General features: G+C 37.8%; 1 protein-coding gene across 10 annotated transcripts in view; it reads left to right on the top strand.

The window, feature by feature from the left end:
* Positions 1-27,580, top strand: part of Nf1 (neurofibromin 1) — a 232,041-nt gene that overhangs the window by 20,557 nt on the left and 183,904 nt on the right. For 9 of the 10 annotated variants that reach the window (XM_040749259.1, XM_040749252.1, XM_040749251.1 and 6 more), the window contains exons 2-5: positions 15,181-15,324; positions 18,642-18,725; positions 22,319-22,509; positions 27,184-27,290. In XM_040749259.1, the coding sequence (XP_040605193.1) occupies positions 15,181-15,324; positions 18,642-18,725; positions 22,319-22,509; positions 27,184-27,290 (526 nt within the window). Of the gene's footprint in view, positions 1-15,180; positions 15,325-18,641; positions 18,726-19,041; positions 19,248-22,318; positions 22,510-27,183; positions 27,291-27,580 lie in introns of those variants that run through there. The other variant, XM_040749260.1, reaches the window with a different exon arrangement.

Raw genomic sequence — 27,580 nt, forward strand, 5'->3', positions numbered from 1 at the left:
TGTTTGCAGATATTTGTTAGTTCAAGGCCAGTCTCGTTTACAGAGCAAGTTCCAGGACAGCCAGGGCTACATAGAAAAGCCCTGTCTTGAGAAAACAGACAAACAAATAAATAATAAATATGATACATGTATTAACTAATATGAACTTGTTTTTACTAGGTCAAATTAAGTAAAAACAATTTTATGCAGTGTTTTATGCTTTTAATCTGTGTGCTATATCATAAATAAATGTTTCTAAATGCAATTTGGAACCTAGAATTTGAGGGGACCTTTTATTTAACTTTTGAAATAATCACAAAGTATAGTGGATTCTTAAAAATGTCCCGGGACATTTTAAAATAGAAGGGTTTTCAACTACAGTCCAGATGTTGGAAATTTTTCTGGAAATGATTTATTTTGATTTTCTTATCCTACAGAAATCCCATTATGTTTGAAGATTGCAAGTTTTTAATAGTGCCCTATTAATCCTCCAGATACAGCACAGCTACAGCTCAGATGATTTGTAGGTAGTAGACTGTTAAAAGAGTTTGACTTTATTGTTTGTGTGACAGGGACTCATTGAAAGGCATTAAGTATGAATGGCATGGTCACAAGTCTTAAGAAGTTTCTTTATGGTTCTACTGGAGCTAGATTTGAGGGAACAGTACTAAAGACAATGAGAATGAGAAATTGTTGTAATAGGATGAAGCTCTGAAGTAGGGAATTGATCTTAGGAATTTAGGAGGCCTAAATGTGAGATTTGTATAGGAGATCATATTAGAAGACTTGAATTAGATGATTAAATAAGGACAGGAAGGAACTAAAGGGAATAAGTTAGTTGAGGATAGGGGGAAGTTGTGAATGACAGAACTCTTTTTAAAAGTTGTGCTGATGCATGTTCATATACATGCAGGTGTACACATCTGCACATGTGTGTGGAGAGCAGAGGTCAACCTAAGGTACCATTCCTCAGGAACTATCTACTTTTTAAAATTTTATTATTTCTTTTACTTAGTCTTTGATAAATTTATACCTGAATCCCTCCCCCAACTCTCCCACCTTCGTGTCCCCCGCCCCCCTTCTCCCTTTCTTTCTTTTAAATAACCACTGAGTTCAGTTAGTGCTGCCAGTATGCTCATTGGAACATGACCATATATTGACATTGAAGACCTGTCATGGACCACACTTCAGAAGAAAACACCCTCCCTATCTTGTCTTGTGTTTTTGTTTTGTTTTTTTGTTTGTTTTTGTAAACTTGGCACAAGCTATAGAGTTAACTGGAAAGAAAACCTCAGTTGAGATGATGCCTCCATTGGATTGTTTCTAGGCAAGTGTGATTAACAATTCATGTGGGAGGGTCCAGCCCAGTTTCGTTGGTGCCAGCCCTGGGCAGGTGTTTCTAAATTGTAAAGAAAGCAGGTTGAGTAAGCCATGAGAAACAAGCAAGTAAGCAGCTTTTCTCTATGGTTTTTGCTTCAGTTCTTGCCTTCAGATTTCTGCTTTGAGTTCTTGTCCTGACTTCCCTCAGTGATGTGACCTGAGAGTTTGTTGTAAAATGAAATAAACTCTTCCTCAAGTTGCTTTTGGTCATGGTTTTTTATCATAGCAATAGAATCCTAATTAAGACTTTTTTTTCCCCAACAATGTTTCTCACTGGGATCTGAGGCTAGAAGTAGCTAATGAGCTACTGGGGGCTGTCTGTCTCCACCTTTCCATTGCTAGGATGCCAAGTATCCCCCTTTGATTGTGTGCTGGAGCTGGAACTCAGAGCCTTGCTCATGCTAAGCAAGTGCACTCCCATTAAACCACATCCTAAGCGTTCAGCGTCTTCATAAGGAGTCTTGAACAGTACATTGTTTTATTTGGCTTGACTATATATTGACTTAAATTCTCAATTTCACCCTTCCCTCTTCAGTTGTTAAATTGTTTGCTTATGGTCTAGAGCAGTGATTTCTCAACCTGTGGTAAACCTCTATCTCCAAAATATCTACATTACAGTTCATAACAGTAGCAAATTTATGATTATGAGGTAGCAACAAAAATAATTTTATTCTTGGGGATCACCATAACATGAGGTCACAAGCATTAGGAAGGTTGAGAACCACTGGTCTAGAGGAACATTTCCTTATCAACAATTCCATTTGTTGGTTAGTTTTCAGGTAAATTAAGGATGAGTGTATTATATAAAATAGGTGTTTTTGTTTTTGAGTAGGGATGTAGCTTAGTATTAGAGTGCAAGGGCCAGGTTTCGTTTTGATCTTGCACCACAAAAACGTGTGTGTTTTAAAATATATATTACCTACCAATCAATCAATCAATCAATCAATCAATCAGTCAGTCAATCTCTCTCTCTCTCTCTCTTACACACACACACACACACACACACACACATTTTTTTTTTTTTTTTTTGCTTTGGTTTTGAGGCATGCTCTTGTAGCTCAAGATGGCCTTGAATTGACTGTGTATCTAGGGATTACTCTGACTCCTGATCCTTCTACCTTTACCTCTAAATGGTAGGAGTACAGGCATGTGCTACTGTTACAGAATCAATATATCTTCACAGTGAGAAATCACTGTGTACATGAGAAGTTAATCAAAGAAAGGCTCTTTAATAGCACTTGTCCGGCTCTGGCTACTGCTCAGAGGAGCCAGTCTCAAATAGAAGATTTTACTAACCTACGTACACATTAGGCTTACATATTCCACACACTTGTCATCCTTAAATCCCTTGTTGGACCCAGCCCTGAGTTACAGCTTTGAACAATTGAAACAGGGGCAAGGAGACTGCAAGTCTGGCCACTTGGTCAGATGGAAGATTTATAAAGCATTGTCAGACTTGTAAGTACACCAGAGTTGTCTTGCCCACCTGGCAGAATTAATGTTTTGTTTTGTTTTTGTCTGTTGAGAGCACAGGGGCCTCAGTGACACACTAGGCAGACTAGCTGTGAGCCAGTACTGCCCTCTTGAACTATCCCTTACAGCCATGTTCTTTGATACACGGTTGAGCCTAATGGCCACTTATAAGTCCTTTTGCCTTAGGAATGGAGCCTCATTGGAGGTCAGTCTTTTTTTTTTTAATTTAAAATGTTTTAATTACTTTACATACCAACCACAGTTTCCCCTCCCACCCGTCTTAACCCCCCCCATGTCAGTCTTGATGAATAAATATTAGCAAGAATTTTCTTAGCAACCCCAAACTTCAATTATGGTACAGTTTTCTTTCTCACTTTTCTAACAAGTCTGGTGAGTACATTAACCTCCCAGTCATACTGGAGGCAGCAGTCCTTTAGCTAAATTCTTTGTTGTGTAACTTAATATTTCCTAAACAAGTTTATTAGTAGTTTTTGGGAGGGGCGGTTTTCAAAACATTGGCTGTGTAGCCCAGACTGTTTTGGAACTCACTCTGTAGATTAGACTAGCTTCAAATTCAGAGATCTGCCTGCCTCTGCCTCCTGAGTTCTGGGATTACAGGTTTAGGTCACCATGCCTGGTTTAGTAAATATTTTATAGTCAATTTTACTATAAGGACATGGCGGGAGAAGGGGGGGGAGAGAGAGAGAGAGAGAGAGAGAGAGAGAGAGAGAGAGAGAGAGAGAGAGACACACAGAGACAGAGAGACAGAGACAGAGAGAGACAGAGACAGAGGGAGAGAGACAGAGACAGAGACACACACAGACACAGACACAGACACTTCCAGGAATAAGTCTATTTCATGGTGGGACATGGCAGTGTACAGGAAGACAAGGGCTAGAGAAGTTCTTACATCTCAATCCACAGGCAACAAGAACTGGTCCAATACACTGAACCTAACTTTAGCATATATGAGACCTCAAAGCCCACCTCCACAGTGACACACTTCCTCCAACAAGGTCACACCTCCTAATAGTGTCACTCATGATAAGCTTATGGGGGCCAATTACATTTAAACTACCACACTAGTTTACCTTTAACATCCCCATGCCAAAATAATCCCATTAGATAGAGTCAATCAGGGGGAAAAAATATGGAGAGATGGGCTCTCCATGCTTTGCCCAGAGGACACTAGGCATGCACAGATATACATGCAGGTAAAATACCCATATACATAAATCTTGGGGGCTGGAGAGATGACAACTTAGTGGTTAAGGGTACTGGTTGTTCTTTCAGAGGACACAGGTCCAAATCCTAGAGCCCTCACAGACACTTACAACTCTTCTGTGCTGTGTGCATGTGATGCATGGACAAGAAACACACACTTGAAATAAGTCTTTAATTTTTTTTTTTTTTAACGAGACAGAGTTTCTCTGTATTGTTTTGGAGGCTGTCGGTCTAGCCTGGCTTCAAACTCACAGCGATCCACCTTCCTCTGCCTCCCGAGTGCTGGGATTAAAGGTGTGCGCTACCACCACCCGGCTACTTTTTGTTTTTTTTTTGAGACAGTGTTTCACGCTTTAGCTCTGGCTGTCCTAGAACTCACTCTGTAGACCAGGCTGGCCTCGAACTCACAGAGATCCGCCTGCCTCTGTCTCCTGAGTCCTGGGATTAAAGACAAGCTCCACCACTGCCCAGCTTAAATAAATCTTAAAAAAAAATATTATGTGAAATGTGTTTGTACTGTTTATAGCTAAACAGCAATACAGTGGACTTGTATTTAGATTAGGGAAGAACATGACTGGTGTCTTAAACTCCTTGATGCTCTAATTCCATTGCTTTTCTTACCATTTCCCACTATCCTGAACCGTGTTTAGAAAATTTTCTTGCTTTATAGTGTCTCTCTAAACAATGTATTGGTTTATTTACTTGTCTTTGACTTTTTAAACATAATTGAGTAGTATTTTAGGTATACTTCTGAGGTCTTTCATAGGCATTCTGAGCATCATCTATGTTCTTGTATACACTTCATGCTATTACTGCTACAGAGTATTTCATCATTTATGCTATTGATAATAACTTGTGATGCTGGGGGTCAAAGACCTAGGGACTTGCTTGTTCCTTCTAGGCAAGTGTTCCACCTCCAGGCTACACTCTAGTTTGCGGTGTTTTTTGCTGTTACTAACAGTGTTGTGTCTGACCATTCTTACACATGTCTCCTGAGTATATAGGAGTTGAGACTATATGTCTAAGTAGTAAACCTGCTCAGTTTGGGGGTATATGGGTGTGTTTCATTTTACCAGAAAACACTGAATTGCTTTTAAAAGTCACTGGTTTTCCTCCTTGTACCCCAGTGCATGCTGCCTCCAGCATGCCTTCCTGGTGCTCAGTGTCCTTGGCAGTACTTGGAGTTGTATATTCAATGTTTGTATCTACTTGCTTGGTAATATATTACTTCTTTCTAGCAGATAGAAAAAGATTGCTTTAATCATATTCCATAAATTTTGATAGTTGTCATTTCCATTATTTTTCAGTTTTTAAATGTATTTTATTATTTCATGTGTATGAGTGTGTTGCTTGCATGTATGTATGTGTACAATGTATAACACTCAATTAGGTCAGAAGAGGGCGTTAGAGCCCTTGGGACTGAAGTTACAGACAGTTGTGAGCCATCTTTAGGATGCTGGGAATTGAACTTCATCCTTTGCAAGAGCAACAAGTTGTCTCTCTTGTTCCCTCCCTTCTTACCCTCCCTCCCTCCCTCCCTTCTTCCCTCCCTCCCTCCCTCTCTCTTTAAATTGTATTTATGAGTATGAGTGAGTGTGTGTGTGCATGCGTGCGTGTATGTATGTGTGTGTGTGCGCGCGCGTGTGTGTGTGTTTACACAGATGCCGGTGTCTGCAGAGGCCAGAAAGTGGAAGACAGATCCCCTGAGACTGATGGACATTTGTTAAGCTGCCTGGGATGGATGCTGGGGTCTGAACTCAGGTCCTGTAGAAGAATAAGCACATGTTCTTAACCACTGAGCCGTCTCTCTAGCCTGGCTGTTTATTCATTTTTTTATATTCTAGGTATTTTTATTTTTGGTTATGATTTTCCTTTTGCCCAGGGTATTTAATTGTCTTTGAGATATTTTCCTAGCTGTCTTTTGGCTATTTATTTATTTATGATTTTCAAGCCCTGGCTATCCTAGAAAAGTTTCCTTCTTTCTTTCTTTTTTGTTATTTTCAAGACAGGGTTTCTCTGTATTGTTTTGGAGGTTGTCCTGGAACTCACTCTGTAGACCAGACTGACTTCAAACTCACAAAGATCCGCCTGCCTCTGCCTCCTGAGTGCTGGGATTAAAGGTGTGCTCCACCACTGCCCAGCAAAAAAAGATTTATTTTTAACAAATTTATTTATGAAAGTGGAGTTACAGAGAGTTCTGAACTGCCATGTGGGTGCTGGGATTGAACTTGGGTCCTCTGGAAGAGCAGCAGGTACTCCTAACTGCTAAGCCATCTCTCCAGCCTTCCTTTGTACTTTTTAATTTTGAAACAGATTCTCACTGAAGTTTCTTGAACTTCTTTTGAATTCCCTCTAGCACAGGCTGGTGTTTATGTCATGGTTGGCTTTTCTGTCCAGCTTGCTTAGTAGCTGGGATTACAAGACTATCCCCTGTTTGATTTAAAGAACAACAGCATTTAATATCTCAAAATTCTGCCTTTCCAAAATCCATGAGTGGCGTAATGAAGTGGTTGTGTGTGTGTGTGTGTGTTTGTTTGTGTTTGATATAGGGTTTCTCTGTATAAATCCCGTGGTTATCTTGTAACTTACTCTGTAGACCAGGCTGGCCTTGAACTCACAGAGATCCACCTGCCTCTGTCTCCTGAGTGCTGGAATTAAAAATGTGTCCCACCACCTCCAGGCAATAAAGTGTTCTTTTTTTTTTTTTTTTTGTTTTTTCCAGACAGGGTTTCTCTGTGGCTTTGGAGGCTGTCCTGGACCTCGCTCTGTAGAAATAAAGTGTTCTTTTGCTCACAGTTTTTTACATGATTGCAGACAAGCTGCAGTCATCTGACAACTTGACTTGTACTATAGCATTCACTTTCAAGTGAAATAATTTCCATAGCTGTAGGCAGGTGGCTTCAATTTTTTGCTAGCTGTTTGCAAAAGGGCTCAGTTCCTGTTGATAGACCTGCTTGTTGCATGACAGTTGGCATTCTGGAAGGTGAATGTTTTGAGAGAATCAAAAGCCACAGCTATTTTTAGACCCTTAGAAGTTGATGTACCTAACTTCTGCTATCTTATAGTACCTATGCAGAATGACTTTCATATAGGTGCAAGAATTACACAAGGTTAGAGATAATTAGAAGGTAGGAATAATTATGGGCCATCTTGGAGTCTAACTAGTTGTGAAGTTCATTTTATAAAGATTTTATAGTTCTTGAAAGTAACATGTAGTTTTGTTCTTGAGTATGATTTTTATGTGTTGTTTTGGTCAAGTTTAATAATTAAGCAGTTTAGCATTTCTAAATTCTGATTTTTCCTCATTATATTGTATAACTGAAAGAGATATGAATTGGGCAATCTTGCACTAAATTTGATTTTTTCTTTTAATGTTCATGTGTGTGTGTGTGTGTACACATGTGTACACATGTTTGTGCCTATGCATGTACCTACACAGAGGCCAGAGGAGGGTGTCAAACGTTCTGCTGTATCACTCTGCCTTATTCCTTTGACACAGGGTTTCTCACTGAACTTAGAGCAGACTGGTGGCCAGCAAGCCCAGTGATCCTTCTGTTTTTACCCCTATCAGCAGTGAGGTTAGAGGTACATACACAGTAAGGTCCAGTCTTTTACCTGGGTATCAGAGCAGAACTCAGGCCCCCATGCTTGTATAGCAGGCACTCCTACTTTCTGAAATATCTCTCTAGTCAGGTTTAGTAGATGTGTCAGTTTTGTTGTATGTCTGTTATTAGATGCACAGAAGTTAGAATGTTATTCGATGACATCATCTTTTGTTTCTGGTGCTTTTTGCTTTTGTCACCTCCCTCCTCCTTTCTACCTTGCATGTGCTGGATAAGCCATCTACCACTGAGCTACTTGCATTCCACTTCTTGTTCAGTTTTCTTTAGTGTTTGGTGGACCTTTTTCCATTTACCGACAATGAATCTTTGTGTGTGTTTGTGTTTTACGTTTTTCTTACAAATGGTGCTTGTGAAACTAGTTGGCCTTTTTTGTTCCAACTGGAGTGTTTATTTACATTAATAATGATTACTGACATATTTGAATTTATTTTTGCTACTTATTTCAAGTCTTTTTTTTCACCCCCCTGCTTGAATCTGACTTTTTTTTTAGGCTCATTCTTTTTTTTTTTCCGGCTCATTTTGTTTTCTCTGTTTTAAGCATGTTCTTTAGAACAATTTTTAATGAGTCTATTGCAGTAATTGCTCTTTTTCTTTTCTTAAAAATATCTTAATTTCCTCCTTATTCCTGAGTCATAATTCCACCATTATGTAAAAATCTAGGCAGCTATTTTTCTCTTCAGTATGTTAAAGATACTGTTTCCTTACTTTTTTACTGTTGTTACTGTTGAGAATTTATTTGTCATTATAATTGCCATAGGTGGTATTTTCTCTCTGGCTGTTCTTAAGTTTTATCTTTTTTGTTCACCTTTTGTATTACATTTATCTGTGTGAGTGTGTTTGTATGCACACATTTGTATAGGTCAGATTACAGCTACCAATCTACCAACTGGGTTCTAGGTATCAAACTCAGGTTGTCAGGCTTGGGGATTCATACTGTTACTGAGCCATTTTGTTGGCCCATCTTTGTTGATTGGCCCATCTTTGTTGATTGGCCCATGTTTGTTCTTTGTTGCTGTGTAGTTTCCTGAAAATGTTTTAGAGGGTGTGTGTGTGTTTTAGGTGTGAATAATTTTAAAATGCCTTGCTTTGGGAATTAAAAGCATATGCTACCACGCCCAGCCCATTCTCTTTTATTTTTGGAATACCATCTTTTAAATTTTTTAAAGTCTTATTTTTGAGACAAGGTCTTAATTTGTAGGTCAAGGCCGTCCTCAGACACTGTATCTCCTTGCCTCATTGTTCTGATTGGCATTACAGGTGGGCTCCATCATTGCCTGCATGAATATTTTCTAGAAGTTAATAAGTAACAATCTGTATGTTTTCTTAATTGTACAGATTTGTTTGCTTGACCTCTGTTTTATATTAACAGACTTTGCTTTTGTTTGGTTCCAGGCTGTGTGTGTTTTATTTTATTTATTTATTTATTTATTTGGTTTTTACAAGACAGGGTTTCTCTGTGTTGTTTTGGAGGCTATCGGTCCAGCCTGGCCTCGAACTCACAGAGATCCGCCTGCCTCTGCCTCCCGAGTGCTGGGATTAAAGGCGTGCTCTACACCCTGGCTAGCCTGCTGGCCTAGAATTTAGAGGTGTGCTACTATACTCAGCTATCTTATCTCTTCCCTTCATCTCTCTAATCTCTCTCTCATCCATCCATTTTTAAGCTATGTGGGTACCCCTGGAGGCCAGAGGTACTAGGTACTTCTGACAGTGTAGTTAGTTACTGGGTGCTGGGAAACGAACCAGTAAGTGCACTAAACCATTGAGCCATCTTACCAGCCTTCTAACTTTAGTTTTCATTTTTGTGATGCTGGGGACTGAATACAGGACCTGGCATGATAGGCAAGCCCTTCAGCATTGGATATATCTCCTCTCCATTCTCACTTTAATATTGTCATAGAGCTTAGATATTCTTACTGTTTTCCTTTTACCAAAGGTAATTATGTTGGGTGCTGAAGAATGCATTAATTAATTGTTATCGTGGTTATTTTTCTATTGCTGTGAAAAACACAGTGACCAAAGCAATTTATAAAAGAAACTGTTTAGTTTGGTTTATAATTTCAGAGGGTTAGAGTCCATGATGTCAGAGTGAAGGAACAGCTGAGAAACAAGTATTCAAATTTAGGAACCTATGGGGATCATTTTCATTCAAAGTGCCACACTTGTGGTTATGATTCCACAGGATATTGAAACCATGTTATGTAAATTAAATACATAAAAATTTTATTTGCTAATTATGCCTGAGAGTGGGGAAAAAATGTAGAAGTCTACTCTTAAGTGAGGGCTTGCTGGGAACTCCTGTGTATGTACCCGTAGGTCAGGTTGGCAGGGAGCAGGTTGGTCTGGCAACTTTGTAGTTGCTGACCCTCCAAATATAAGTCTTTCTGTGAAGATCTACTTTGTCTAGGAGAATGTGCCTTAGTGGTTTTCTGGGAAGTAATGCTTAATTTAAAGATTAAGCCAAGAGGCTGATAGTTTATATTATGGAGATTTTTCACATATTAAGGAAGTCATAGGATTATGGTGGAAAGGTTATTTTATAGTTCAGTTTTTAAAATATAAGCAAAGGAAATGGTTGTTCAGTCTTTCCCTCTGAATTCACTGAACTGTCTGTACTTTAGTCTGCAGACTAGCAGTGACCGCCTGTTGCTCTTGGACCACAGTTTGAGGCACACTGCCCTGGGATATAAAAAGGTAGTTGTTAAAGGCAGTAGGAAAAGTCAGTGTAATGTAAATGGTTTATTCTTTTACTCAACAAAAAATAATTGCCTTAAAAAATTCCCCTCTTAATCAAAGGATAAAATAGCTTCTGAGAAAGATAATTTTCTTGCTCCCATAGAGATCGTAAGATGCCTGAGTGATATGCATTTAACAGTTTATCATTTAGCTAATGGTATTTTCAGAAGAATCATATAGACATGCTGGGATATAGCTTAGCTGATAGAGAGTACTTCCTTAGTATGCATGAAGTTGTAGATGACATCTGTAGCATTCATTGTACATGCTAATAACTCTAGCAATTAGGAGGTATAGGCAGGAGAATCAGAAGTTCAAGGTCATCCTTGTCTGAAATAGTGAGTTTGAGTCTGAGGTACAGAAGACACTAGGGAATTTTTTTTTTGAGCAAAATAAATTTTAAAAAGGTAAGGTCATTGTATTTGAGAGCTTTTTAAAATTGTTCTTTTAGCTTTGTTTTCAGTGAACACTTACTACTTTCAAAATTGGGGAAAATCAATTAAACTTCAAAAAATTTTTATGCTATATTATAAATATCTGGAAATAATAGAATGTATAGACATCTTTGGATAATAGAATATAAAGGAGTTAGACTACATGAAGAGAAATAATTCCCTTTGAATTATGATCTCTATTTAAAACAAATTATGATCTAATTAAGATATGAGATCTTAACAAAGAGGGATTTATTTAAAAGAAAGCCTAATATTAAGCAAAGCACTGTGAACAATGGGTAGTTTGTTTCTAGTTTCACTCAGAAATTCTTCAAAAGGTCACAGGCTAAAATGTTTGCTTCTGTGTACATTCTAATGAGTTTCTAAAAGGCCTTTCAGACTCTGATGGGAAGTATGGGTGACATTATATTTCACTTAGAACATCAGGACAAAAGCAAAGAAGATAATCCTAGAAGGAGGAAAAGCACCCAACAGTCGTCTTTACATATCAGGAAACAAACACATTACGAAAGTGTTTTCTGGGCTGGAGAATAGGCCTTGTGGTTCAGAGCACTGGCTGCTGTTCTGGAGGATCTAGTTTGGTTCCCAGCTCATGACCATATTTAAACTCCAGTCGCAGGGGCTCTGGCTTCATTTTCTGGCCTCCAAGGACATTGCACAGGCATACACATTATTGTTATTAATTATTAATGCATTAAAAATTAAAGTATACCTCTGAATATTGTAGCTGGTTATATTAAACACATCCCCTCAGAGGATTCTGTGTCTTTGGTTACATATTACATAAATAATAGTGCTTTATATAGTGCTTAATGAACTTAAAATTTGTGAAGTTTTATTTTCACAGTTGCAAACAAAGTTATTATTCCTGTAACAAAGTTAAATAAAAAAAATAAGCCAACTGCAAATTGCTAATCCAGGAATAAATGGTACAGGATATGGCTAAGCTAATAGTATATGATCACTAAGTGTTGGGCAGAGTGGGGTAAAAACCTGAAATTTAATATTGAGCTCATACAACAGTGTTACATAATTATTTAAAAACAATATAGGTACTATAAAGACATCTGTAGGCAAAGTTATTAACATGGAGCCAAACTAATTTTGCAAAAAAAATGAATTCTAGCTTTACTGTCCCTTGCTTGAATTTTGGTTTATTCAATTTTCCTGCTATTCTGAATTTACAGCTACCCAAAATTTTTATACACAGAAGCTTTGATTCCCTCCATCCCTCTTTTCTTCCTCCCTCTCTTCTTCTCTCCCTCCCTCCCTCTTTTTGAGAGAGGGTTTTTTTGGGTAGCCCTGTCTGTCCCAAAACTCACTTTATAGACCAAGCTGACCTTGATCTCACAGAGATCCATCTGCCTCTGCCTCCTGAGTGCTGGGATTAACCTCGTTCAGCAAGAAACCTTGATTCTTAAAGAACCTATTTATACTCAATTCACACACAAGTGAGCCTATTTATACCCAACCACTATTGAAGCTCCAACGCCAATTCCCAAATGTTGTTTCTAGATTTTTCAGATAATCTACCACCCTGACTAGAACCTGTTTCTTACCAACCTAAACTACAGTCATACCATTTCCACAGAAAATACTGGCTCCTCTGTTTCCTTCTCTCCCTCTGTATAATCATTCAGTATAAACCCATCAGGTAAAGCAGAGCAAGTTGCCATCTGTGTTCATTTGGGTAAGCATCTGATGAGGATGAAAAAGGCATTCCCGTGGAGGAAACCAGCATACGGCAGTAAGAGAGTTGCCAACACTGGCAGGCTCAGAGTTGGAGAATGAGTGATTCAAGGAGAGACTACTCTGCAGAGGGAGGCCAGCAGTGATTCAACCAGGGAGGAAGGGGAGCGGAGGCCATAGGATAACAAAGCCCCACTCGAAAAGGATGGAGTTTATAAGAAAGATATCTCTAAATGGGGATCAGTACCTGAGTGGGTCCAGAAAAGAGTGGTGGGCTGTGTGACTCTTCTGTATGGGAGGTGGGGTGTATTAGCACAGAGTTTGAGTGGGTTGAGGAACATGTGTACATGGGGAAGCAGTATAACACAGGACAGGGTGTTCAAGCCTGAGCATGGTAAGGAGGAAAATAAAAAGATGTAAGGGGCTGGTAAGGTGACTGAGTAGCTAAGGTGCTTGCCACCAAAGCAGATGACCTGAATTGGATTCCCACAACCCACAAGGTGAAGTTAATTTAATAAAACGGAGAAAATAAGGTGATTTCATTTCTTCGGAGTTCTTTTGGCTGCCATCCTTTTTCTTACTTTATATAATCCCACTTCATTTGCCTACTTTTCCCCTATGGTTAATTGAGAGTTTAATTTCGACATTTTCTTCTCATTATAGGCTGCTTCTTGGAATAACTGATTCTTCAATTGCATGGTTTAGAACTTTAATTGCCTAGTGGGATTTGATAGCTGCATCATATATAGCTACTTAAAGTTAAAGTTAAACTTAAATAAAATCAAACATTTGATTCCTCATATGTGCTAATAAATAACTATGTTACAGATGTTTACAGTAGCCACATAGAGCTGGCTAGTGGCCAAGGTGCTGGTCATTGCTGATACAGAATATCATTGCAAAAAATTCTGTTAGTGTCAATTTAGGATGTACCACAGTTCTTCATACTTGACCATAGGCCTGCTGTATGCAGTAGTATACATCTCTGTTTTGTTTCTGAATTGGAATGCTGTGCTTTCGTTGAGAATGGACTGCTATTTGGGGAAATCTGTTTGTTACATTCATCAGGCTTTCTGCCTCCGCTTGTGTATATACTCGTACCATCCCAGTGTTGTGTTAAGGGAGTCTTATTTGTATATGCACACATGCACACACTTACTTGGGAGAACCTCATTCTCTCACTTGTCTGTGAATCCCTGTGAGCTTCAGCTTTACTTTTCTGGATTTTCTGCTGATTGTGTGAAGGGCTGAGGAGATGCGTAAAACGTATTGTTGCCATTTTCAACTTCTGAAATTCTCTTTTCTGAGCTTTTGGGTTTTTTCTTTCACAATTCATATGGTTAACTTTATGTAATCTGATAGCTTCTGTACACTGCCTCTTACATATTAACCTCATCCCCTCTATACTTGGTATTTCTTTGCTGTCAAATTAATCATGTCTACTGACTTAATAAAAACCTAGACATATCACTTGTTTCTCTCATCTATACTTGGACCACTTTCAAGAGGAGCTAGTTAGTTTCAGGTATGGTTTTCACAGAGGAGCCTCCTTGGTTCTCTGTCAGCGTTAGCAGGGTCTGATATGAACAGTGACTTGAGATCTGATACTTTTGTACAGAATTATGCTTATGAGTCAATAGAGATGCATTTCTATGCAATGTAATTGAGCTCATCCGCAGGCCAGTGTAAATGTGAGCCCTTCAAAGAATTTGTTTTCCTGTGAGATGAATTTTTGGTTGCTTTGTTACTTTTTTTGGGAGTGGTTGTTTTTTAATATTTAAAATTTTTTTTATATTTTATTAATTTTTTAAATTTTATGTTCATTGGTGTTTTGCCTGCATGTCTGTCTGTCTGTGTGAGAGTATCAGTTCCCCTGGAACTGGAATTACAGATGGTTGTAAGTTGCCATGTGGGTGCTGGTACTAGATTCTGGGTCTTCTGGAAGAGCAGCCAGTGTTCTTAACTGCCGAGTTGTTTCTCCAGCCCCTGGTTGGTTATCTTAGTTGGAGTCAGTTTTAACTCTGTTCCTAGTTTTATAGTTTGTTATATCTGAACAATTGGCTGCTGTTCTCCATTGACCAGAAGTTTGGACTTTAGATTTCCTTGGTCTGTAGGGTTTTTGTTTTTGATTTTTGAGATATGATTTCTCTGCATAGCCCAGTCCCAGAACTCACTTTGTAGACCAGGCTGACTTTAAACTCAGAGATCCTCTTGTCTCTGCCTGCTTAGTGCTGGGATTAAATGCATGCACCACCACTGCCCGGCTGATCTGTAGTTCTTTACATGTTTGAGTTCAGTGTGTACAGTAAAGGGTTATGTGTATTTGTTGCCGACAGTCTCTTAAATACTTTGTAGCTTCAAGGACATAGCTCTGGTTCTGTGGGTTCTTCTTGGAAAGCACTGGATAGATTTGATCTTGTAGATAGAGGTTTATGATTTCCCAAAAGAGAACCTAAAATTAAAATTGACAGATCATTTAGGATTTGGTCTAAATTCTATGTTGTGTTGTAAACTAGAGTTGGTAGCCATGGTTGATAAAGATTTCAAACCTAAAATGTAATTTTTCATTGAAAAGTCTGTTTAGTAATTTTGAAGAGTAAAATCTTAATATTTTTCCTTTTTAGCTTCCAATAAAAACAGGACAGCAAAATACACATACCAAAGTCAGCACCGAGCATAACAAGGAATGTCTGATCAACATTTCCAAATACAAGTTTTCTTTGGTCATAAGTGGCCTCACTACCATCTTGAAGAATGTTAATAATATGGTGAGTATTTGAGTTACTACATTTATGCTTTTTTGATAATTTGCTTTATTTTGGTTCTGATTTGGAAGTTTAGAGCAGCATGTTTTAAAGTATGGGAAATATTTTCTTAGGATTTAAGATGAGAGTCATTTCATTTTATGGTGAGCACAAGTGTAACTTAAAATTTGACTTTTTATCTATCCGTTTGAAGCCTTTCTTATTACTTTATCTCACTTTTCAGGAATTATAATTTTTATATGACTTTTGTATTGTATGTAAACTGTTCATAATATAGATTCCTTTCCCCCACTTTTCTTCTCTTCCTTCCTAATCTACACCTCTAGCTGATAGAATCTGTTAATATCTGATAGAAGCTGATAGATGCTTTTTGTTAGCTGCTTTCTTGAATGTATTTGTTGGCTGCCCATTTCCAAATTATGTGGTCTAGAAACTATGATCTTCACCCCTAAATTGTGGAATTAAAATTTTTTTGCATTTTCAAATTTTTTATTTATCACTGTTACTAAAAACTTCGGCACTTACAAAGTTTTAACATTAACATTTCATAGTAGTCTTTTAATCTATCAAGTTGATGTGCTACAATTTAATTATTCTCTTCCTTTTGAACATTTAAGTTGTAAAATTTCCTCTAGTGAATATGACAATGTAGTACATTTGTTTGCAAGGACACCCTTTTTTAATTTTCTAATATGTTTTCTTCTTTCCTTCCTTCCTTCCTTCCTTCCTTCCTTCCTTCCTTCCTTCCTTCCTTCCTTCCTTCCTTCTTTCTTTCTTTTTTTAGTTTTTTTGAGACAGGATTTCTTGTATTGTTTTGGAGCCTGTCCTGGAACTTGCTCTGTAGATCAGGCTGGCCTAACAGAGATCCTCCTGCCTGTGCCTCCAAGTGCTGGGATTAAAGGCGTGAGCCACCAACACCCTTCTTTTTTTTTTTTTTTTCAAATGTTGTTCTCTTTTATTTTTTATTTATTTATTTTTTAAAGATTTATGTATTTATTACATATACAGTGTTCTGTCTACACGCCAGAAGAGGGCACCAGATTGAATTGCAGATGGTTGTGAGCCACCATGTGGTTGCTGGGAATTGAACTCAGGACCTCTGGAAGACCAGCCAGTGCTCTTAACCTCTGAGCCATCTCTCCAGCCCCTTCTTTTTTCTTTTTAATTTTTTCCTTCTCCTCCTGCTCCCCCCACTCATTCCTCCCATCTGCTCCTCAGAGGGTAAGGCCTCTCCTAGGAAATCTACTAAGTCTTTCCCATCATCTTGTTGAGGCAGGACCAAGGCACCTCTCCACCCTCCACACCCCTGTGTCTAGGCTGGGTAAGGTATCTCTTCATATAGAATGGCTCCACTAACCTGGCCTTGGTGGCACATGCCTTTAATCCCAGTACTCGGGAGGCAGAGGCAGGTGGATCTCTGAGTTGAGGCCAGCCTGGTCTACAGACCAAGTTTCAGGACAGGCTCCAAAGCGATACTGAGAAACCCTGTCTTGAAACCCCCCTCCCCCACCCCAAAAAAAAGATGGTTAGTATCAGAGTTGCAGAACTGATCAATTGGAGGTATGAGCAGTCCAATAGATTATTTTCTTTGTTAAAAAATTCCCCCTCCCTAAAAACAGGACCTTTTATAAAAAGGTAAAGTTATTTTTATGATGCATTTAATATTTCGCTATAGCTCTTTTTGTCCAATGTGGAACACACTAATAGAATTTTCATGTATGAGTATATGGCTGCATTCCCAGTATTTTGTATTTGGGATCATTTTAAAACTGTTGTGGTGTTGGTATTCATTTAGAACTCACTGAGAAGTTATAGGGCTTGTGAGATAGCTGGCTCACAGACTGGTTGAAGGTGAGAACCCGCTCCCAAAAGTTGTCTATGCTTTGACCTCCACATGGGCACCATGGTGAACCCACACTCACACTAGCATATGCACCACACACACAATAACAATAAAATAAAAAATAGAAAATAATTAAATACAAAACTTTTTGAGGCGGGGTTTCTCTGTGTAGCTCTGGCTGTCCTGGAATTTGTTCTGTAGACCAGGTTGCCCTTGTATTCAGAGATCTGCCTGCCTCTGCTTCCTGAGTGAGGGATTAAAGGTATGTGATACCACCACCAGCAAAAATAGAACACCACTCCCCCACCCCCCAAGTTAGGGTTTCTCTGTGTAGCTTGGAACCTCTCCTAGAAACTCACTCTGTAGACCAGGCTGATCTTGAACTCACAGAGATTCATCTGCTTCTTCCTCTGCCTCTGCCTCCCAAGTGCTGGGACTCAAGGCATGTGCCACCACTGCCTGGCAGGTAAATATAGAAAAATTTTAAAAGAAAAAATGACACTATGAAAGTCATAGTCTCTTGTTAGTAAGTAGATAGATGATACAGAGTTCAATTTGATAGTAGTGAATTTTTTTTTTTTTTTGAGACAGAGTTTCTCTGTGGCTTTGGAGGCTGTCCTGGAACTCACTCTGTAGACCAGGCTGGTCTCCAATTCACAGAGATCCACCTGCCTCTGCCTCCCGAGTGCTGGGATTAAAGGTGTGCAACTCCACCACTCGGCGAAAGTAGTGAATTCTTAAGATTCACTGTTTTTGATGTAGTAGCATTCTAGTTTGATAAGAATTAAGAAATTAGTTGTTTTGTAGTAGGAAGGAAGCTTAAATGCTTAATGCAAGACTGTACAGACCTCTAACTCATAAATTATTTTTAAATCCTCATTGATTCATTACCATCAGCCCACTCCCTTCATCCCCTTCCTTCTATGTTTTTTTTTTTTTTAAATCATGTAGCCTGGGCTGTCCTTGAACTTGTTATATACTTTGCACTAACCTTGATCTTCTTCTAATCCTCTTGCTATTCTTTCCATAGTGCTGGAATTACCAGTATTTTCCCACCATGACTGGTCAAGTCATAGTTGTTCTAAAAACATAAAGCAGCATGTTTTACTGTTACAGAGCTAATGGCAGGCCTTTATTTCTATTCATCAGGAATTTATTTTTGAGTATTAGGGTAAAGTAAGAAATAATAGACTTAAATATCATTGAATTTAGAACGAAAAAAATGGAACATTAATAGTTTTTCTTGATTTGTAGTTTTTTTTTCCTCCTGAGAAAGGGGTTCTCTGTATTGCTCTGGCTTGTCCTGGAACTAGCTCTGTAGATCCGTATGACCTTATACTCACAGAGATCCACCTGCCATTCACTGCTGAGATTAAAGGCGAGTGCCACTACTGCCAGATGATCTTTAGTCTTTTATATTTCATATGTGCTAATTTGTAGTGGAATGTTAAACTCTCTGAATATATTTTTCTTTCAGCGGATATTTGGAGAAGCTGCTGAAAAAAATTTGTATCTTTCTCAGTTGATTATATTGGATACACTGGAAAAATGTCTTGCCGGGGTGAGTAAACTCATTCTAAAGTAATCAAGTTCTGTGAGCTCAGTCTTGAGAAGGACCTGAAGAACCAAAAGGTCAGTATGGACCCTGAGGACACTCAAAGAGTCTTTGTCTAAGGTAGACAAATATAAAGTTCGTTAATACAGTTGACTTGGTACCGCAGAATTTAGAAAAAATTATTTTATCAACTTTGGTAAATTACATAGATAGTTAAATTTACTTAAAATGTTAAGTTTGAGCCCCATTTCTGTCTCAAATATTTTTTTAAGAAAAGATTTTTATGAAAAAAAATCACTATTTAATTCGATTAACTTCTCAGATATTACTAGCCTTGTGGCATTGTACAACTGGAAGAATGAGATTCAGAAGACCAAGGGCAATCTTAATTTTCCTCTATCACAAATATGGTTTCAACTTTGTACAGACCTTGAAAATGGAATCTGTCCTGTTTTTCTTTTTTTGAATCTCTCCTTCTGGGAATAGCTACTACCAGAACACTTGTGTAAATCTGAGCTTTTGTAACAGGTATGTAGTGGAGCCACTTAGTACCATACTGTTGTCTCCAAGAGGCTGACTCTTGATAATTGAAATAACAACTATTTAAGCTTTTTCAAGATGTTTTCTGTTGTATAAAGTATTTATATTACTCACTAACCTTAATTCTTTGCCAAACATGGGTAGGTGTTTATGTAAATACATAAATGAATATTTGTTCTTTAAAATTGTCTGCCTTATATGTTAGTTAATGTTTTTTTATTCATCACAGAATATAGAAGTTTGCTTTTTGTTTGTTTGTTTGGTTTTTGTTGTTGTTGTTTTTTGATTCAGGGTTTCTCTGTGTTAACTGCCCTGACTGTCCTGGAACTCCCTCTGTAGAGCAGCCTGGCCTCCAACTTGTGGAGATCATATGCCTCTGCCTCTCAAGTGCTGAGATTGAAAGACGAGTGCCACCACTGCTCAGCCAGAGATTTTCTTTTATTCAACATACCTTCTCTCTTATTTATACACTAGACTTCTCTACAGTAAATCTAGGGGGAAGAGATGTAAAAAGTTATTTTTTAGATACTTTATGTAGATGAATGCTGCTTTGCTTGCTTGTGTGTATGTGCCCCATGTGTGGGACTCTGGTGCCTGCAGAGCCAGAAGAGGGCATCTGCGCTCTCTGATTGGAGTTACTGGTGGCTGTAAACTATCATGTGGATGCTGAGAGCCAAGTTCAGGTTCTCTGCAAGAGCAATAAATGCTCTAACCACTGAGCCATCTCTCTAACTTCAAGAAGGAAGAGATTTAATATGAGGACTGCCTGTGTGGTTGAGAAGAGAAAGAATGTTCAGAAGTGGCAGGCATTAGGCAGGAAATTAGTGGGGTAAAAAAACCCCAAACTTCACATTCATAAACTTCTCAGGGAAGGCTGTGGGCCAGAAAAAATTTAAACCTAGTATTTATTTGTATTTTAAAAGAATTCATTTTTTATTTTTAATTATGCTTATGTGTGTGTTTGCATGTGGTTCTCTGCACATGAGTGTAGGTGTACTCAGATATCAGAGACTTTGGTTCTCCCTGAAGCTGGGGTTACAGGTGGTTGTGACCCATCCAGCATGGGTGCTGGGAACTGAGCTCAGGTCCTTTGCAAGAACAGTATGTGCTCCCAACCACTGAGCCAAATCCTTAGTGTTGGGGGGCATGCATGCATGCCATGGTGCACCAGTGGAGGTCAGAGGACATCTTTTGGACAGTTGGTTCTCTCCTTCTGCTTTTACATGGGTTTTGGAATTAAACTGAGGTTACTAGGCTTGTGCAATAAGCCCCTCTATTCATGGAGCCATATTGCCAGCTCTGCATAATATTTCCAACCCTTTAAAATTTATTATATATATATATGTTTTATCTGCATGTATGTATGTATGTGTATCATGTGCATGCCTGGTGCCTGAGGAGGTCAAAAGAGGGTATCAGATCCTCTGTGACCATTGTTACACATGGTTGTGAGTCACCATGTGGGTGCTGACAACTGAACAAGGGTCCTCTGCAAGAGCAAGTGCCCTTAACCACCAAGCTATCTCTCCAGCCCCTAATACTTTATTAATCTCTGGCCATATTCCAAAATTGTTGGGTAGTATTTGTAAATATTACACTTAAAGTGATAGGAATTGCTTTATCTTGCTGTTCTCTCTTAACCTATAAAATGGAGTAGAAGAACTAAAACATCATTATATAGTAGGGTGGAATTGGGAGGCTGGACATTTTTAACTTGTCAGAGGTCTTAGTACTTTGTAATCTCTGGTATATATATTAGGCACACCCATGATTGCTTGGGTAAGATGGTGTATTGCCTCATTAAGTTTCCACAACTTTTTCTTCATCAACTGATTTATTTATTTATTTGTTTGTTTATTTTCTGAGACAGGGTTTCTCTGTGAAACAGTCCTGGCTGTCTTGGAATTCACTCTGTAAACCAGGTTGGCCTCAAACTCACAGAGATCCATCTGCCTCTGCCTCTCGAGTGCTGGGATTAAAGGCGTGTGCCACCACAGCCTGGTCCCATTAACATTTTTAGTGGAGAAGTAATGTATCTTGGAGAGTGAATGCCAATAATCTTTGGAGATAACCTAATTGTAATGATGATGGATTTCCATGGTATACCTAGTATAATATAAAATATGTATTATCTTGCCTTGGTTTGCTCTTGAAGTTATTTTTGGTTTCTTTTTTTTCTTTTTCTTTTTGCTTTTGGAGTTAAGAGACTGTATTCAGGACCTTGTGCATGCACCACTGAGTCACATCCCTAGATCTTTGTCTGGCTAGTAAGTTAGGCCATTTAGGAGATAATCAATAATCTAGAAGACAAATGGAATGTAAAAAATGATATATGTGGAATGTATGTGGGGAAATTGCTCTAGAATAAAGAAACTGAAAGAGCTGAAGAGTCATGTTGTAATCTGTGAATCATTTTTGGATCTTCGCTGAATAAAAAGCCATGAAAGACATTTTTGATGTCATAGAATATAGCTTGGGTATTAGATGATACATGGAATGGTATTATTTTTGTATGTAATTAATGTTGAAGTTATGTTGGAGAATATCTTCATTAAGATAAACTGACATACACAAGGGCTGAGATACAATAATGTTTATAACTTACTTAGAAGTGATTTAACTCAGTATTATTTGTACTGCATAATATATGTTTTCATAAGGTTGTACAAAGTCCAGTGTGATCTCTACCTAGGAGTTTCTTTGGATATTAAAAGACAAATGATATAATGTACTTACTTGTGAATAAGAGTGCAGTCCATTGAGAACTTAGAGGGAACTGCAGTTTTCCCAAAGGGGAGGGGATCACCTGATAAACAGGGATGGAGGGAGCCTGTGAGGCTGGATGGAGGATTAGGTTTCAATTGTAATGTCTTCTTTATTGGCTTTAGATAGGTAGATGTGGCATATGTGAGGAAATGATAACAGTTGTGTTAAATTCAAGTGATGGCTGTGTGGGTGTTCCTTCTATTTCAGCTTCTCTGTATGTTTGAAACTTTAATAACAGAGAATGTTTGCAGTACAGTTCAAATTTTAGAATTATGTGATTATTTTCATTTTAGCAACCAAAGGACACAATGAGATTAGATGAAACAATGCTGGTCAAACAGTTACTGCCAGAAATCTGCCATTTTCTTCACACCTGTCGTGAAGGAAACCAACATGCGGCTGAACTTCGGAATTCTGCTTCTGGGGTTTTATTTTCTCTCAGCTGCAACAACTTCAATGCAGTCTTTAGTCGCATTTCTACCAGGTTAGTGTATCAATCATGTGGGGCTATTAAGTAAAATAAATTTTAGAAATCTTGTTTGCATAAAAATAGTTAATACAATGACTTTTATCTGGGCTTTTGTAGGAATTTTATGTATTAATTTCCTTGACATTTTAATTACATTCTTTTGAAAATTATGTTGGAAATAGTGATGTGTGGTTATGAGTACCATTACAAACTTGGAGAGGATGCTGCCCATGACCAGGCCCTTTCTCTTTCCTTCTTGTAGTGCTGAGGATTGATTGAGAGTTACATCCCCAGCTCTGGTTTGTCGTTTTAAACATTTATTTATATAGAAATTAGGTAGAATAGCTGAGAAGTATAATGAGGATTCTAATGATCTAATTCTCATGGCTACGCAATCGTAACATCCCAAGTTACTTTAAAAACAATCTAGACAATATAGAAATAAAGGAAGTAATTGCAAAATAGAATTTAAGTGTATATGAAACAGTCCCATTTATTGACTATTCACAGTATATGCTATTTTGCTTTTATTTTCACAATGATGTGGAAAGATTAATACTACTTAAAGTTAAGGTATTTTGCTGGAGTGGTAGCTCACAACTTTAAAATTCCAGCACTTGGGAGGCAGAGGCAGGAGGATCCTCAATGAGTTCAAGGCCAGCCTTTACATAGTGAGTTCAAAGCCAGCCAGGGCTACACAGTGAAACTTTGTCTTAAAACACAAAACAAAAATCTCCTACTTACAAATAAAAAAGTTAAGGAATTGGGTCAAATAATGGAAGACCCAAGTTTCTAAGCCAGATAGACCTCAGGATTACATTAGTTTCAGTATATCAGTTATTTTCAATATTTCCATTTTAACTGTATTTTGTGACATTTTAAAATACTATATACTTAATTTAGTGCTTTAAAAAGTGTCAGGGGCAGAAGAGATGGCTTAGTGGTTAAGAATATGTGGTACTCTTGCAGAGAACCTGTGTTTCCCGGTACCCCCATGGTTGGCTCCCAACTGTCTACACCCTCTCGAGACACCACCTACACATGTGGTGTATATACATACATGCAGGTACCCATGTGCATAAAATAAAAACAAACTTTAAATACCATGATTGAAGTAAAACAAAAGAAAAAAATGTGTTGGGTTGGAGAATTCACTTGGTGTAGGTAAAGGCTCTTGTTGAGCAAGCCTCTTGGAGATGGATTCTATCCCTGGAACCCAAAAGTGGGAAAGAACCAACACCACACTGTAGTCCTCTGACCTTTACACTCACACCATGGCACACATACAGTGAACTTAAAAATTAATTATAGGAAAAAATGACATAAAATTATAGACTAAATCTTTCCTGATAAATCAGTTATAGTTGTGATATTATAGATGGGGAAATTAGTCTAGAATGGTGTTCAATGGGATGAATTATAAAGTAACTAACTTGCTTTTATGAAAATGATTTGCCTGTCTTGTACAAGTACTGTCAAATGGGTTCTTAGTTATAATCAAATAAAAGGTATAACACAGCCTACTTAGAGATTTAGTGACTAAAAGACAAATACAAGCAGAGAAAACAATGCTTTTGATGCTTTGTTTCCATTACCGTTGACTTGCTAGTGTTACCAACAAGAGCTTCTATTGTGTTCACTCTTGCATCAAAATTTGAGAATTTTTGGTCCAGTGTTGAAGAACTGATTTGCAATCTTTTTAATAAAAAACATTCTATAATCATGATGGTAGGTGACAATATTCTGTATTCTGCAATCTTAGCAGACTATTAAAAGGAAATTAGAATTTTGTTTAATGATATATTATTGGTTATTGTTTATGTGACAAAACAACATTTCCATGAAGTTTTTTGAGTAAGTACATTTTTATATTCTGAGTTGCTATATGCTGATAATGGAGTCAGCAAGGTTACAAACAGGGAAATAGGATGCTGGAAAGTTATAGAAAGTAAAAACTCTTTCAATTAGGCTACTGCTAGATTAGCTTTACAATTTGAAAAAAAATGAAGATAGAAAACAATAATGAAAAATACAGTTTCTTAGTCTATCTATGTAGAATTGTTAATGACAGAACAATATTTCCATGAAGTGTTTTTTCTTTTTTTGAGACAGGTTCTCTGTGTATTAGCCCTAGCTGTTCTAGAACTCACTCTGTAGACCATGTTGGCCTCAAAGTCACATTGATCCACCTGCCTCTGCCCCCCAAGTGCTGGGGTTAAAGGCATGTGCCATCACCACTTGGCCTCCACGAAGTTTTTAAGTAAGTATATTGTTCTATAAAATAGAGCAAATGTGCCATCTTTGAAAACCCTAAAGTCACTCAAGGCTTCTTTCATTAGTTCATGTATAGACAATTTTTGTTGATTCTCCAAGTCTAGTTCATTGTTCATTGCCAGAATAGAAATTCTATCTAGAGTTTCATTGGTGTTGAGGACAGATTAGCCAGAAATGGTATCTATGAAATAAATGTGTTTCATATAGCTATGATATATGTGTTTTCATTTAGCAGTAGAAATAGGAGCTGGTCTTCTTAGAGGACCCCTCACCAAATAGAGCACTGTGATGGCTTAGTTTAGATGAGGGCATCTCATGATGTTATAGCTAGGTGACCAAACTATGCAATTTACTTGAAGAGTAGCTGTGAAGGGTGAGGTTTATATTTCATTTATAGTGAGCATCATGAACATAAGTTGAGCTTTACCAGTCTCCTAGTCCACAGTGTTCTTCTTTATGGGGGCGGGGAGATGGCAGTATTGGAGATTGAACCCAGGGTTTTAGCTGCTTCATCACTCAGCTACAGCTGCAGTAGTTTGCTATTTTGGGAAAGGGCTTCACCAGTTCAGGCTGGCCTCCGACTCATTTTGTAGCTCAGGCTAGTCTTGAACTTGACATTGTTCTCCCTTAGCTTTTTCCATAGCTGTGATTACAGACCTATACCAACAAACACAGCTTGTTTAGTTTTCTGTTTTATTAATTGAAAATTTATAGCAAAGCTTTATTTAGCTAAAGGGTCTGTGTTCTACACTTAATAGATTCTTTAAAAATAATTTATTTTTATTTTGTTTTATGTGTATCTGTTTATGTGTGTCTTGTGTGTCAATGGTTGTGGAGCCCAGAAGATGGTGTTGGTTTCCCTGAAGTTGGGTTTACAAGTGGTTGTGAGCTACCATGTGGATGCTAGGAACAGAACTTGAATTCTCTAGAAGAGCAGCAAGTGTTCTTAACCACAGAGCTATCTCTCCAGTCCCCAATATACTTTCTTATGTAGAAGATTAGTTAGTTTCTTTGCAGAATTTCTTTATAGTTGACCATAATACTTAATTTGGTAATTTTTTTTTCTGTCAGGGACATGTCTCCTATTTAGAATAATCAGTTGTCAGACACAGATATTCTCCACATTATCCAACATTTACCATAAAACTTTTACTTAACTGATAATTCTTGGATCCATTATTAACTGGAAACTGCAAATGATAAACCTCCTACTTTTTGGGGGTGGGACTTAGAGCTTTTTTTGAGCAGGGTCTCACTGTGCAGCTGTGGCTGGCCTGGAGCTTGTAGAGACTGCCTGTCTGCCTCTAGAGTGTAGAGATAAGGGTGTGCTCCCACATCCGGCTTGGCTCTGTCACTCTTTATTTTTAAATTGAACTTACTGTATTTATTTATTGGTTTTGTGATTGTGAGAATTAAACTCTGGGCTCTTTGCATTAAATTATGCTTTCTCTTTATTTTCTTTTCCCTCTTTGCCCTCTGTCCCTCAGTCCCTTGCTTCATCCTTCCCTCCCAAGAAAAGGTTTTACGCTGTAGCCCAAATCATAGTCATAACTCCTGTTTCAGTTTCCTGAGTACTTGGATGATGGGCATGAGATGCTCACTGTGCCTGGCTGAAATTGTGATTCTTGTAAAATGGTTTTCCTTGGTTATTTATACTAATTTTTTTGTAATATGATCTAAATAGGCAGTGCAAAAAAGAGGCTTGTTCTACCATTATTTCTTTTTAGAATGAGGTGATTTTAAAACTTGGAAAAGATTACCTGTGAGTTTCTTCCCTCAGTAATTGCTGCATTTTTAAAAAAACTGTGTGTTTCACTTCTAGAATGATATTGGGGCAGGGGGCGGTAAGATTGTTCAGCATGTGAAGGTGCATTTTGCCAGCCTGATGACCTGAGTTCAATCCTGGAACCTATATGGTGGAAGGAGAGAACTAGTTCTCACAGTTTGTTTTCTGATTTCTAATGCAAGAGCACACACACGCCATAAAAAATTAATTAAAAAAAGAAAATTTTATATTCAAATTGTCCCAATTTTGATCATTGGAGACTCCAATTGTATAACAGTATGCTTTTTTGACATGACTATAGTAGTTGCTAATTTCCTTGTCTTCAGTTTCAGGGAGACCTAACACATTGGAAAATGTGTTCCAATCTTGGAACTAACTAATTTTCCAAAAGAGCTTTGGCTAATGTGAGAAATAGAATTCATACCTCAGTCTTAAATATATAGATTCCAAGTTTACTGAAATTATCATTTTTTGTCATGTTCCTTAAATTGCTTGTATTGTTTGTTTTTTAAAATAAGCATGTTCTTATTTTATATGTCTTCATTCATAAGCCCCTCTTCTGTTGAATCAGAATCTTGGACTGTTCTAAGACTTGAATTAATAAATTATTTTTGACTTTTGCCTTTCAGGTTACAGGAGTTGACTGTTTGTTCAGAAGACAATGTTGATGTCCATGATATAGAATTGTTACAGTATATTAATGTGGATTGTGCAAAATTAAAACGACTCCTGAAGGGTAGGTTTAAATGTGTAATATATCTGTAATTAACATAATTAATCTCAGTATTACAAATATATTAATTCTGTTTGAACTGGATATCAAAACAGATTTTATAGTGTACATGTTCCTGTGAAATGGCCAGTAATGCACATGACTGACTGATTTTTTTGACTTTTGAAAAAATGTAGTAGAGAACATGGATTTTATCTTACTTTTGAGACAGGGTCTCTTTGTTTATCCCTGCCAGTCCTGGAACTCATTCTGTAGATCAGGCTATCCTCAAACTCAGAGATCCCTTGCCTCTG

Source organism: Mesocricetus auratus, unplaced genomic scaffold, assembly GCF_017639785.1.
Source record: "Mesocricetus auratus isolate SY011 unplaced genomic scaffold, BCM_Maur_2.0 Super-Scaffold_100007, whole genome shotgun sequence".
In the NCBI taxonomy this organism is placed as follows: Eukaryota; Metazoa; Chordata; class Mammalia; order Rodentia; family Cricetidae; genus Mesocricetus; species Mesocricetus auratus.